The sequence below is a fragment of the Hippocampus comes genome, unplaced genomic scaffold, assembly GCF_001891065.2.
Source record: "Hippocampus comes isolate QL1 unplaced genomic scaffold, H_comes_QL1_v1.1 scaffold147, whole genome shotgun sequence".
Lineage (NCBI taxonomy): Eukaryota > Metazoa > Chordata > Actinopteri > Syngnathiformes > Syngnathidae > Hippocampus > Hippocampus comes.
Window position 1 is genome coordinate 2,154,527 of NW_017805009.1, and position 14,832 is coordinate 2,169,358.

At 42.8% G+C, this 14,832-nt stretch overlaps 1 protein-coding gene and 1 long non-coding RNA gene across 6 annotated transcripts in view; one reads left to right on the forward strand and one right to left on the reverse strand.

Annotated features, from left to right (window-relative positions):
• cabin1 (calcineurin binding protein 1) overlaps positions 1-14,832 on the reverse strand; it is a 39,456-nt gene that overhangs the window by 11,199 nt on the left and 13,425 nt on the right. For 3 of the 5 annotated variants that reach the window (XM_019862781.1, XM_019862780.1, XM_019862783.1), the window contains exons 28-34: positions 13,425-13,490; positions 12,677-12,856; positions 10,999-11,393; positions 10,249-10,362; positions 1,882-2,045; positions 1,670-1,766; positions 912-1,586 (exon numbers count right to left, since the gene is read on the reverse strand). In XM_019862781.1, coding sequence (XP_019718340.1) covers positions 912-1,586; positions 1,670-1,766; positions 1,882-2,045; positions 10,249-10,362; positions 10,999-11,393; positions 12,677-12,856; positions 13,425-13,490 — 1,691 coding nt within the window. The remainder of the gene's footprint in view (positions 1-911; positions 1,587-1,669; positions 1,767-1,881; positions 2,046-10,248; positions 10,363-10,998; positions 11,394-12,676; positions 12,857-13,424; positions 13,491-14,832) is intronic. The other 2 variants (XM_019862784.1, XM_019862782.1) reach the window with 1 other exon arrangement.
• Positions 4,012-5,155, forward strand: LOC109511632 (uncharacterized). Its single transcript, XR_002167360.1, has 3 exons — positions 4,012-4,140; positions 4,174-4,767; positions 4,979-5,155. It is a non-coding gene; the product is annotated as an uncharacterized LOC109511632 (long non-coding RNA).

Below are 14,832 nucleotides of genomic sequence, written 5' to 3' on the forward strand. Positions count from 1 at the left end.
ACATTTTTACAATAGTAGTTTGTATCTTACATCTAAAAGAACAAATAGCTTAAAATAAATCAAGATAAGTCCATTAAATAGAGCCATGCAAGGAAGAAAGTCTGTTTGTAGGTGTAGTGATGATGGAGCACTATAGAACTATACGGTAGAATAAAATCAAAAGTGGCTGTTGTCAATAGTGGACTCATGTGGAACTACTGTATTGTGCTGCGTGCTGTGCCCACTTGCGTTTGTGAGACAGAGAAAATCTTACTGAAGTTCGTTCTCATCATCCTCTCTCTCCCTCTCTCTCCCTTCTGGCTACTGCCTTCCCACTCCAGTGCTGTGACAATAATTTCTGTGGGGCCGACATTGATCTGCAGCTCAATAGGCTTGTTCGGGCTTGTTTTGCAGCCACAGGATTGTACAGTCAGACAAGTGTAACATTCAAACACGATACAGTTCATCCTCGCTGGATGGGTCCAGTTGTGATTCGGCAGAATTGATATTTTGTTGTTCTATATTAAACACTTTCTCTCCATGACTTCCATCCATCAATGATGTATGCTGCTTGCCCTCCAGAGTCACAGAACCAACAATACTGTAGATATAAATTAGTCCTCTCCCAAAGTCAGAAGCCCGTTGACCGGCAGGAACAACAACAAATGCAAAAGAATTACATTGGGTAAGAGAGAACAACCAATCAGCATGTTTCATCCAAATCTGTTTTATAGCTCAAAAACGTAAGTTGGAAAGTGTTTTATAGCGGTTGTCTACAAGAAGCAGTGTTTGTGAGGGGTAATTTCATCTAAAAGGAGGCCATAAAAGCTTACATGACTATGCAGAATCAAAAGAATTATAGTAGATGGCAACACAGTATGAATGTGTGCACAATTGGTACATGTTGTGTGGCACATGCAAAGGACATTTACCTGTTTTATGAGCATGTACGTCTCTGACATGATCTTTTCAATGCGACCTAGGTCGTAGGTCATAACTTTCTGGCCTTGTTGCCAAACTCTGTAGGCGTCAAGTAGGAGGGTTTTCCCAGACTCTACATCCTCTAAAAGTTTCCTTTTTCTGCTGGGTCTTCGAAGTAAAACTTGATCAGGGCTGCTAGCTGTCAAAGTGGCCTTGCTTGCCGAAGACTGAAGCTGTTGCTGCCTGGAACTAATACTTAGCTCTTCAAGAGACAGCTCCGATGTCCGGCTGCTGTCAGACACTTTTTGCTGGGGCTCTATTGTGCCCAGAGAGACCGGTGTCTCTGTTTCCCTGTCTTGAGTATCTGTGGTTGTTGATGGTCTCCTCCAATGGCCAGATTCCAAATCCATTGGCTCCTCTGACCCTGTTCTGTGCCCTTCACTCGCAGCAGATTCCACCTTTCCAGGTTGATTCTCAACTTTGCCACCTTTATCTGCAGATGGTGCGAGTGGAGGACGTTGTGGTAGGGAGCCTTCCTTGCGTCCAGTGTCAGTGGTACAGGTCCCTTCTGTGAGCGCCGCCTTTTTGGGCAGCGCATGTTTGCTGTCCTCTGAACTTGGCCTGCTGGATGCGGCCGTCGTGGTCATCTCCCCCATGGAGGTGGTCGCTGCTTTGGGAAGCTGCACCTGAAAAACAACCATAACAATCAGCAAAAGGAGGGTGTGGTTTTAAGGAAATCCAGTAAGTAGCCTGATGTGTGCTTTCTTACCGCACTGAGACTCTTCAGATTGTCCTCCAGGACTTTTACATTGAGGAAAAATGCTCTCTTGGCCAAAACCTGGCGATCAACATCGCGTAAATATTTTCTTGATGGATTTAAGGAGGAGAGAAGTGCGTGAGAAGGAGCGATGACAGAAAAAAAATGCATATGCATAAGTCAAAAGCAAACACGATAGTGCTACACAGGAAATTGGCCCTTACTTTCCCTGGTCAGGGGTTCTCTGCAGCATGAAAGACACTTTCAGCAAGGTGTCGTGATCCTTGAGTTGTGATAGCACCTCCAGCAAGAGAACAATGGATCGGTTCATATGAGATGCAAAGCTTCCTGGGCGATCAATTTCATCTACTGGAATACGCCAGATGCCCTGGGGGTGGAAAGGAAATTGAAACAAGGAGCAGAAAGCGCAGTCATTTGTGACTGCTTTACAAAAAAACCAAACATTTTATATGACAAACTACAGCTTTATTTGAAAACACAGTGGACATAAACAAAGAGAAATGGTGTTTCGAGGGAGCTTCCTTGGGTGCAACTAGTGGCTTTACAACTCTAAAAAAACAAATAGACTTTGCGTGTCGGAAAACAATTAGCAATGAGGATATTTGAAAGGAAAGACGCAACGGAGCAGAAAGTAACAGAATTAGGTGTGAGGGGGAAAACATGGCATTCGAAAAAGCACTAATGAGGGATGGAAAGGCTGCAGCGGAGATCTTGCAGACTGCCTGGACATGTAAGAGGCAGGAGGGAGGCACAGAGAGTGTTTTCTCTGGGCACACATGATAGGAAGCCTCATTAGTTCTCAGTTGTGGCCAAGCAGTGCAACACAGCCACAGAATGGCGGCCAACAAACATAGGCCATTCTCTGCAGAAGCCGTGATGTGTCCGCCGATGGCCAAATGCACCTTTTCAGTAAGCATGTGCCTGCTTGGCAGGCAAAAAATGGGCCTACTTCTATCTAGCCTACAATTTTTTTCATCAATACAAGTGCAGATGGCGGCCTAGGTTACATTCAGGATGCATGCTGCGCAGAGTGCATATTCTGGCGGCCGAAAATGTGTGTGAGACAAAACAAAGATGATCAGGATGGAACACAACAAATGAGATGGCTCTATCAGCTCATGGAGCACTTTTGGGAGCCTGGTGGTCCTCTGAACAGACAGCTCCAGATGGTCAGATGGCATATTCCAAGGCTCTGGAAGGAAACTAAGCGGGAAAGCACGACGCGGGAAACAAAACAAACGATAATACATATCTACAGACAAAGTTCCCAACTACTGACAAAGTAACAAAGCCACCACCAAAAATGCACAACATATGATTGTATTTTGAACCATTATATGTAGCAGCTGCCCAGTAGGTGTGAATTTTATACCAAATTTTTTCTTCACATATTCTTTGGTGCATAACCTCATCATAAAATTGAATCTGCAGTGCCAACAACGTTTCCCAAGGCTAAACTCACTCAATGCAGCCTTACATAAGGAAGCAAGATGGGCATAGTAAAGTTTTCCCTGCTCAGATTCCAAGGACGCAGGTTAAGTATGCTAAAGATATTTTGAACAGCCTCTAATGGACGAGGATTGTTCATAGAACCATCAAACCATCATCAATGTAAATCTGTTTTGGGGAAAGCAAAGCCATGGCTTTACGCAGATTATTCTGGAGCACAACAGCTAAAGCAGATTTGTAAAACTGAAATGGTTTTAAGCATCTTTTTCAGGAGAAAATATAACCAGTGCCAGTGGAGGCGCACCTCTGTTGTGGTGAATATATCACACAACAACGAAACAGGCAGAGACTTAAGAAAACAAGCACTATGTAGAAATTAAGAAAAGTATACATTAAGAGCAACAGTATTGGTAGCGTGACAAAAGTGAGAAGTACAGTACGCTGCGCTCAAGCTTTGTGAATGTGTGAGTCAAAGGTAGAAGTTATGCTTTCACAACGAAACTTTGAACGCCTTGTCACGTCTTCCTGGATACATGTCTCAACACGTACAACACTGACTCAAAGCGGTACAACGAGAAAAAAGTTGGGTCACGTAACTAGTAGCAACCAGTGACAATTGCTGCAGTTTAGCAATCATGACATCAGCATTCTGACAGCCAGTTATGTCTAACTTGAGGAAGGAACTATGTCTTTAAATCAAGCTGGCTGTGACCTGCCATTGTTACAAACAAGTGGCAGGTGCGTGGTACCATTTGTCATCTTGAGCCTCACCAGAAAGAATTACGATCTGCATTTGCTTACACTAATCACAACTCAAAAGTCTCCCAAAATAACCACAACCAAGACTCGGCGTTTCCAAAAGTCTGACAGAAAGCAACTCACCATCACCAAAGAAGGCTATTCCTCATTTCCTATGCTGGTATTTTTTGGAAGGATTGCTGCAGGCGGTAGCAGCGACAGCATCCCTGGCAACGCCTCCAGTCTAATAGAATCTCATGTTCAGAGAGCAAGGGGTGGGCTGCGTTTGGGTGCGAGGGCAGCGGGAGCTGCAGTGGAGAAAACGCGGGAAGCTCAGCTGCACACGGCAGAACCGACAGCAGAAGAAAGGTAGAACGGTAGATGCCTTGGCAAGAGGAGAGTCAGCACTGAAGTCAGGGTCCAAGAGCTCAGGAGACCGCTGACAGAGCAGGAGACTCGCTCCTCTCCTGCCAGCCATCTCAAAACAAAAACACCCACGCACTCCATCTCCACTCTCCCCTGACCCCAGCCTGCCGGAGATCCCCCCGCCCTCCCTCCTTCTCCTGTGCTTTCTCTTGCACTGTACACAGTGCACAGCCAGCCCTTGTAGGCCTGCACCAGCCAATCACATGCGAGCAGCGCAAAGTCCCACCTATTAATGCACACCCACACAAACAGAGGAGTGAGAGAGTAATGAGGAAGCCGAACAAGAGCAACACAGAGAGGAGATAAGTGGAGTGAATAACAGCCAGGGGGAGGGGTAGAGCATGATCATGCTGAAGTCAGAGCAACAGGAAAAGAACATGAGAACATAAACTGGCTGAAAAAGGAATTGAGTGCTACAAAAGCAATGCACAAGTGCACACGGCAACGCTTGGCACACCATGAAAGGCAAAGAACAGGTATGTATAAACACATTCCTTATTAACCAAGTGAAACAAAACACGCGGAACCGCCTTGCCTGACGAGGCAGGAATTCACGGCATACATAATATTTCCTCAGCCAACAGCCCTCACCTGCTTCCTTTCAACACTGGCTGTCTCTCTCCAGATGGCCACCGTAAACATACTAAACATGCATAACCTTGTTTATCCTGTTTCCTGTGTGAGCAGAGAGGGAAAAAGTGCCGGAAAAGGTCAAGTTGAACTGAAGAAAGCTAAGCGAGGCAGCAGAATCCCTACTGACAGAGAGGGCAAATCCGCTAGCATGCAAATCAAAACCTTAGAAAAATGTTTTCACTGCTCAATACCGCTCTCTTACGAACCCCCCCCCCCCCCAAAAAAAAACACGGTTCTCGTGAGTGGAGCTCCACCTACAAACACCACACTGCACAACTGAACACACAAATGTTTTGAGTCATACGTCAAACTGAGGGAAGTAATTCAAGAGTATGGACCATTTTTACAGTAAGGTTCTCCTCTTAGCGTGTCCCGGAAAAGTGGTTAGGACTGCACGACTGTCCGTGTTTTATGTTATGTGTTGTGTTTATTATTTTACTTTATGTTAACTGTTTTGTTAAGCGCTTTGTTACAGCTGCCGCTGTTGTGAAAGCGCTATATAAATCAGCATGTATTGTATTAGGAAAGTTTAAGTGAAGCGGTCATCGTCCAAAACCTGTTCTAAAGAGATGCTATCAGATTGACAGTTGTGTTTGAAACGGGGGCGGAAAGGCACACAATTTAGTTAGTGTTGCAGAAAATGCAAATGCTATTTTCCCCAAGTAAAAGGAGCTGTTTGCAAATGTTCGATACAGATTAAACACAAAGATAATCACTACTCACGTCTTTACATAGAGTCTTGTATTCCAATTAGAGTGAAACCATACTACAAAAATGAAATGAAATGAAATTTCAAAGGTGTGAAATAGAACGCATTCCTGTTGCCAAGTTCCTGCGGAGTATGAAAAGTATAATTTAATCAGTAATTTCATGAAGAATAATCAAAAGTTGTAGAAGGAAAATAGTGCTTCAATTCACATTTAGGTTTTAACTGTAATTTCTCTGTTTGAACACTAGGTGGCACCTCATTTCATGGTGCTCTGCCTACACCGTAAATACGTGAGTAAATGATTACTGCAGCGATCAAACTTGAATGTCAACAAGTCCAGACATCAACCACCGTCCATTCTGGCACTCTTTGCAACCATCAAATGTTTGAGATGCGCGCAAAGAAGTGAGATGGTAATGATGCTTGCCCTCTGCCAGCGATGACGCTCGTTCCCATTGAAGGCAGTGCGCCAAAGCATGTGCATCAAAAATAAGCCATAGTTTGCTCAGTTTGCAAATGCTTTCCGCGGCAGATATGTTTTTATTTTTTTTGTCAACGTCAAAACTTGTCCTATCAATACATAGCATAAATCCTTGACTTTTTTTCTTTTGGTTTTGTGACGCCGAGAAACAGAATGCAGGCGCGCGAAATGATCGAGCCACTCAGTTCCCAGAGCGCATTGCGTGACGCAATACCTTTAATTATAAGGACATTAACCCTTGTCTTAAATGTGTGCTCCTGTTACGAGTAGCTGAATTTGTCACATTTAAACGGTAACATTTCTCTTTTTTTTTGGTTTGCAACATTAAGTTACGTGTGAAATTGTGACATCAATTTCAACTCCTCAAAATCATTGGCGACGTGCAATAAATTATTGGTAAAAGTAATGGAAAAGTAGTTAGTAACTTGGCTACGCTTAAATTGATAGTAAGATAGATATTTCTATTCAATAAACACTTGAAGGAAAAATGTTACTTGGATACCAGAACGATTGCATACTTCGGGGCTCATGCACTTTTTGATGAATAATAGCGATAACTATCGACCGCCGATCCATTGGAACATCCTTGGTGGAGATGGGTAAAATCTGTAACACTGAATCAAATGTAAGCAGACAGGGACGATGGCTCAATATAACCACACAGTGAGGACCACAAAAATTTCAACGATGCTGTTAGAATGACTTACAAAAACACACTAAGGGTATGACAGAGCCAGTTAAGAGAAGTTAGAGGGCCCACCAACCAGCAATGCACTGTATTTCAAATCCATCTCTCTGTCAAATTTTGATCAATTTTGTAGAAGCAGAGCAACAAACTCTTTGGTGAACATGGTGGGAATTTTTTACAATTACAACCACACCTATGTATATTTCGCCACCAATATACTTTCTAAACGGAACTAGTGCAATACAGTCATAGCAAATGGGAAAAGTAGGGCATCCAGACCTAAATTGGGAACTCAACAGACATGTCACCTCACCTTGACGACGTTTCGCGTTGTGCACCATGCTGGGTTTGTAAATTTGTGGCAGTTGTGCATTAGCATAACATTTCTGTCACCAGAGAGATGACTATCAAAATGTTGTATTCTTAAAACACAGACATGTGAGGACTCGTCCGCATGTCAGTAAACCATCAGGCCATGCTGACTTAAGTATCGATGTAAGAGAAGCTTGCCGCTCCACAATGTTGACGACTCCCATATCAACAAAGCAAAAAGTCAGTGCTGGGGAAGGGCTAGTAATCTTAACACGTGCCAAGATAAAGGTGAGGTTCCTCATACCAGCTCAATTTAGTGACTCAGGAAAAAAATCTTTGCAATGATTTAATAAAGGTTGTCGCATGATCATGCTTGCTTTGAAATCCACCCTAAAGCTTTGACAGCTGGCAGACCAGGATGACAGGTTTCATTCCAAAAGGGGCTCTGTGAGAACCCAATAGGAGCTAGCTCACTGCGGAGCACCTGTTCAGCCGTGGCCCACATCGCCTCTGCAATCTGTTACCAGAAAAGGTTTGAGATCTACAGCGCATACTGCAATAACCTGCTGGAAAAGGCAGAAACAACTGATTGGTATGAGACACAGACTTAGGAGCTTGTATTCTTGGTTCTATGAGGAATTAAATAAGCAGGAACAAATCAAAACCTAAGTTGCTTCTGCATTTCTTTTAATTCGGTGGAAGAGCTATAAGAACAGATACTAGATGCAAACTCGATGGGAAGCCAACACATGCCTTGTGAACACAGATCATTCACCTACTGAGAAATGCCATTTATAGAGCTGCTTATGATCCGTTTTCAAGCCAGATTTCCAAGCAGCCAACTGAATTGTGAGCCACGGGTTTAAAAAAAAGGGTAACCCTTATGATATGCCAATACTGTACTCTAATCACAGCAAACACGTGAGCACATCATTAGCGACAAATCATGAGGGCACACATCAGTGCTTCACAAGCTTGTCCCTTGAGATTGTGACTGAGCAGCGAACATGAAGGGTACATTACACTCATCTGAGGCTGCATTGGACACACCTGCACAGAATGAGATCCAATACAAGAGAGAGCTGAGAAGAAAATCTAACATGACATCAAGATAACTACAATGGTGTTCAGTCCGCCTGCCTTGTTTGATTGAAAAAAAAAATCTGTTGGGCAAATCATCACAACGCCATCTGCTCGATCTGGTGTGACACCGCTTGGCTGCAATCCAAGTGAAGTGTAATGGTGAAATGTCAAAATCAATCTCTTGAGTTGAACCTCTTCCAGAACATCCTTTCATAAGGTTTCAAAGAAACCAGTTGTGTAGTTTTTTTGTGTGACACTTGCTCATCAACATACAAAACTACATAACCAACAAAGAGCAATCCAAAGACAACCTCCAGAGGATAGAAGTCTACAGAGCCCTGTGAAAATGCCAGGATTTTGTGATGTGAAAAAATGTGACCAAGCTCAAATAAAAAGTTCAAGCTATAAGAACAGATACTAGATGCAAACTCGATGGGAAGCCAACACATGTCTTGTGAACACAGATCATTCACCTACTGAGAAATGCCATTTATAGAGCTGCTTATGATCCGTTTTCAAGCCAGATTTCCAAGCAGCCAACTGAATTGTGAGCCACGGGTTTAAAAAAAAGGGTAACCCTTATGATATGCCAATACTGTACTCTAATCACAGCAAACACGTGAGCACATCATTAGCGACAAATCATGAGGGCACACATCAGTGCTTCACAAGCTTGTCCCTTGAGATTGTGACTGAGCAGCGAACATGAAGGGTACATTACACTCATCTGAGGCTGCATTGGACACACCTGCACAGAATGAGATCCAATACAAGAGAGAGCTGAGAAGAAAATCTAACATGACATCAAGATAACTACAATGGTGTTCAGTCCGCCTGCCTTGTTTGATTGAAAAAAAAAAATCTGTTGGGCAAATCATCACAACGCCATCTGCTCGATCTGGTGTGACACCGCTTGGCTGCAATCCAAGTGAAGTGTAATGGTGAAATGTCAAAATCAATCTCTTGAGTTGAACCTCTTCCAGAACATCCTTTCATAAGGTTTCAAAGAAACCAGTTGTGTAGTTTTTTTGTGTGACACTTGCTCATCAACATACAAAACTACATAACCAACAAAGAGCAATCCAAAGACAACCTCCAGAGGATAGAAGTCTACAGAGCCCTGTGAAAATGCCAGGATTTTGTGATGTGAAAAAATGTGACCAAGCTCAAATAAAAAGTTCAAAATGTTTCCACGTGTAATGTGTCCTAAAACCTATGAAATATTTTTTGAGAGGGGAAATAAAAATAAAGAACTGGGATAATGTGGATGCACCATCTTAAAACTGGAGATGTGGCTCTGTTCAGAATTAAACAATCAGATTCAAACTCGTGTTAAATGGCAGTCAGGACACAATTTAAAGGTCAAGAGTCAAGTGAACTTGGCCAACCATCTTTTGCGTAATACTTAAGAGTTACAACTATTTCAAGCATAGTTTTGAAAAATTGTTTTGTTCAGCAATCTCCAACGAATGACATTATTTACAGAATGCCGAGTGCCAGGCAGCCGTTGTACTGCATTGTTAATTGTCCCCTTAACTGCTCTTTGACATTGTTAGTTATTCGGCGAAACTCCTCGGCGCTGTGTGGTGATGCACTGTTCACATTCAGGCAAACAGTTGTTTGAGTGGCCAAAAGAAAAGAATAGGGCACGTATATGCACCAGAAATTTGGAATGATACAGTTTCATCCTGTAAAGGGAATGAATTTCATGCCAGTGTCGATGAGTATTCGTGTTACATTTAAAATTGTGTCTGTAGCTTGCATGAGATTGATAGGCGTTAATAATATTTGTCCACTTTCATGTACCAAAATAATGTAAGCAAAATAGAAAAAGCATGTCTTATGAAGATTCAGTGCAGTTAAATCACTCTCACTGTATCCGTTCAAAAGTGTTTATGACCCACATATTATATTAAGCCTGCCATTTGAATATATAGATGAATGTTTAATGATTCAGTGATAACTGGTATCTACAAAAAGCTGATAAGAAATGTGCGGTGATAAAGTGACACAGGAAAAACAACATAAAAGGAACTGTGGACTGAACTTACATTGAACAGGTTTGTCTTGTTTCTTTCACAGAAGAGTCCTTGTGCAGGCATGTGCTTCTGTTGTTGCCATGGGACACTGCTTCCTAGCAACACATCTCGGGCCCACTGTAGGTTCTGTGGTAATAAATAAATTAATAAAAAAACACGTCTACATTTTAATAAACGCAACATTAAACTATCATCATGTAGATGGCCTTCTATCATCACAGTATGTTTGCTTGCATGTTGTGTAAACATTTGCTAAAGTCTAAACGGTGCTCATTGACAATCAGGAAAACCCTAATATGCAAAGAGCTAGGAAAAGGTAAGCTAAAATGTATATTTAAAAACATAGTAACAACAAGTACAATAAATAGTAAATAACGAACAATGTGAATTAGTGGAGATATAGCCTCCATTACAATGGATCAGAAAACTGACAGAAGGATGCCCCCACAGTATAGCTGAGCGCAGCATCTCTGTGCCAAACTGGCTGAAAAAGCATGGCTCTCAACCCACACATACCTCAACCCACAGAGTATTGGAACTCACATAGCCTTCGTCAGAAACTAATGTGCAGTGAAAGAAATCGAATGCAAACAAGAGAAGTTGAGGGGAAAATGAGGCAGCCATTGTAGCTGATATTACAAATTCTGATTATACCTGTAGTCTGTAGATAGTGTAGTCATTAGTTTAATTACATACTGTGCTGGTATTACACAAATGGGTGGCATGTTATTCTTTAACAAGAAATGACAGAGGTGTACTGACCTGGTGGGTTTTGCTGTTGGTGTAAAAGAAAGCCAGGCGGTAGAGACTCTTATAATGTTGAGGAAACCGCCCAAGGCAGAGGAAAAGAGAGCGGACGCACATTTCCACCAGCATTTTTTTCTGGTCCGCATGTTCTGCAGGCAGGGCCTTGGGTACCTCAATCACCTCGGCGGGTGGCTCTGGCTTCTTTTTGCCTTCGCTGGCTGGGGTTTGAGAAGCAGGCTGTTGAGAGGTAGCTGCTTTCGGAGGAGTGGCTGGTACAAGCACAGGCGGGAGGCAGACATTTGCAGAGATTTGGGGAATCGAAGCCTCAGGGAGGGTCACCACCACCATTTCCACGATTTCCTCAACCAGGTTTTCCTCTGTCTGGTGGACAGTCTGATCGCCATGTGACTCTAGAGGAGGAAGCAGCAGATGTAACACTGAAGACTGGTGAAATGGAAGGAATACTACAAACCCAATTCAAAGTTGGTACGTTGTGTTAAACAAATGAAAACAGAATACAGTGACTTGAAACTCATGTTCTGCCTATATTTAATTGAATATACCACAAAGACAAGATATTTAATGTTCAAACTGAAAAACCTTTATGGCTGCAACACATTCAAAAAAAGCTGGGAGATGTGGCAAAAAAGACAAACACCTGTTTGGAACACCCCACAAGTGAATAGGCTAACTGGGAACAGATGACTGCCATAATTTGAAAATTGTGTTTGTATTGATACATCCATCCATCCATTTTCTGATCCGCTCATCCTCACAAGGGTCACGGGGATCCTGGAGCCTATCCCGGTCGTCTTGCGGCAGTAGGCAGGGGACACCCTGAACCGGTTGCCAAACAGTCGCAGGGCACACAGAGACAAACACCTGTTTGGAACACCCCACAAGTGAATAGGCTAACTGGGAACAGATGACTGCCATAATTTGAAAATTGTGTTTGTATTGATACATCCATCCATCCATTTTCTGATCCGCTCATCCTCACAAGGGTCACGGGGATCCTGGAGCCTATCCCGGTCGTCTTGCGGCAGTAGGCAGGGGACACCCTGAACCGGTTGCCAAACAGTCGCAGGGCACACAGAGACAAACACCTGTTTGGAACACCCCACAAGTGAATAGGCTAACTGGGAACAGATGACTGCCATAATTTGAAAATTGTGTTTGTATTGATACATCCATCCATCCATTTTCTGATCCGCTCATCCTCACAAGGGTCACGGGGATCCTGGAGCCTATCCCGGTCGTCTTGCGGCAGTAGGCAGGGTACACCCTGAACTGGTTGCCAAACAATCGCAGGGCACACATGGACAAACAAACATCCGCACTCACAATCACACCTACGGACAATTTCGAGTGCCCAATCAACCTGCCATGCATGTTTTTGGAATGTCGGAGGAAACCGGAGTCAACCCACGCAGACCTAAGAGAACATGCAAACTCCACACAGGGGAGGGGCCGGAATCGAACCCTGCACTTCTGCATTGCATTGCTGACATGCTAACCAGTTGACCACCGTGCTGCCCTGTTTGTATTTATGAAACTTTTTTAAAAATGCATGAACGCAATGTGTACATACAATACAGGTACATGCATAGTGAGATCGTACTGTAAATTTGCGGACATCTCTTTCAGGCAAAGAATAGTATAGTCTGATGTCAGTATGTGAGTCCTGGTATACCCGTATCCTCGGATGCAGGCTGTCCTTCCTTCACAGGCGTTGTGCTCTCTGATGATGACGTACTGACTTTCCCACAGGCAGGTTTGTGACTACTGTCTTGTGAGCTGGTTGGATCTGTGAAAGCATCCTGGGTGGAGTTGGAGTCAGAAAGCATTACCACCTCGCTGTCCTGACTGCGCTCTGCCAAAACAAGAAACAACACAAAAAGTCATTTCACCAGTTGAATGGCTATAGATCTATTGAAAATCATGAAAAAGCATTTCAAGTTCATTTTGCCTAAAAAATGTCTATATGTGGGTCTTTAGTTCCAGTGTACTTATACTGTACATTGTTTTAAGATATTGATGACCTTTAAGTCCTAAGTGAGTCACACAGACTTTAAGTAAGAACAATACAAGGAGGTTGTAACACAAAGGGGGTGTGGGGGGAGGCGGGTGTAAGTAGGATGGGCAGGATTGGACAGTTTGGAAAGCCGACCAAAACTATGTCAGTTCCGCTAAATTGTTACTAGAGATATGGAGGATCATTGGCAGAGAACTGTATATAACCAAATGAGGAGTGGAGGAAAGCACACAGGAATTTTCACAGTCACGAGTGAACAGCAAACATCTTATGGCACTGGAGATGAGTAATTAAAGTTAAAACTGTGAAAATGTGTGCCTCTGTTAAGAATGCACTTCATTACAGAGCTGTTTTCTGACTGAAGGCAAAGCCTCTGAGAGAGTTTGGTGGGTTTGGAGAGCAGTACCATTCAGGGAAGCCAGCCACATTGAAGACCTGGGCAAGCAGTAATCATGGTCAAACTCTGGTGAGGCTGTTGAAGATATGGGGAGCTGGTTTTACAACAGTATCAAGCAGAACTGTACCTCTGAATGCATTTTATACATTACATTTAAAATGCAGGCTGGTTACAAAAGAAAAAAAAAATCATACATTTTTGTCAAATGGGGGCATCAAAGCCAACCCCCTTGTACAACCCAATTCAGACAAAAAAATTAATCCTTTCAATTTTGTTGCAAGAATCATAATAAAGACATTCTTATTCTTGGACAATAATGTTTCTCTATTCGACTACATGTAACTTAACCTTTTGCCCTGTGAACCTAAATCTAGCTAGTCAATACCTTGGTCAATGCGAGCAGAGATTAATAGGACAACCAGAATAAAGCTATGATTGTCTATCATTGCGTTAAAACAGAATCAAGAGAAAGTACCGGTACATGTGGAAGGACAAAGGACAATCTTTCCGATGACTTTATGTCTGAATCAGGCCCTACAGTCTTCTCGCCGAAATGTGCTTTTAAGCAGAAAAACTGGCTAACACGTGCATAGTGCCACATTTCCATAACTTGGGTTTCAGTTCTTTGCCAATAACAGACCACCCACTGGTTTCTGAGTGTGCTCATTTGCACTAATTGGATAGAATTTCCAAATATGTCCCATTAGTGCGATGAACACATGAATCACACAGGACAAGGCATCTCCAGGGAGTCAGGATTTTTAGTCAAGTTAAATCCACACTGAAATCTAACAAAGCACAACTATGTGAAGCACCAGACCAAAAGGTGAATTGTGTTAAGGATCTAAGTTGTCTCAGTACTGAGGACAGTGACCCCATTGGAACTACATGCATATACAGTAATATACAGGCAAAGCAGGTGGTCAAAGCAAGCAGGCAAAAGAGGTAGCAGGCAGGTAGGGAGGAAGGGAAAAAAATCTGGAAAACAGGGACAAACCTGGCAACATGGGCAATATGGCTGCATTATAAGCACATTCAAGCCTAACGTGGAACATTGGATGTATGTTCAGGCAGTTTTTTTATTAAGTAAAATGATATTCACCCCCCCCCCAAAATGTTGAAGAATCATTTGTGTATGGATTAGTTAAAAACATGACACTCTACTTAATAATGCATTTGTGTAAAAATAATTTAACAAAATAATTAATCAGTCAAAGAGGGGTGCCATGTTGGAAGAAATCATTATGAGCTGAACAGCGGAAGCGAAGACAAAACCACAGTAGCGCCTTGCTTGGTTATACGGCGGGAAGTTGAACTGTGCCAGCTGACAGACTGCTGCTGAGAGCGATGGATTTAATCATTTGATCTTGTGTACACAATGGCTAAAATGCAAAACATACAGCGGTCATCAGAGGAA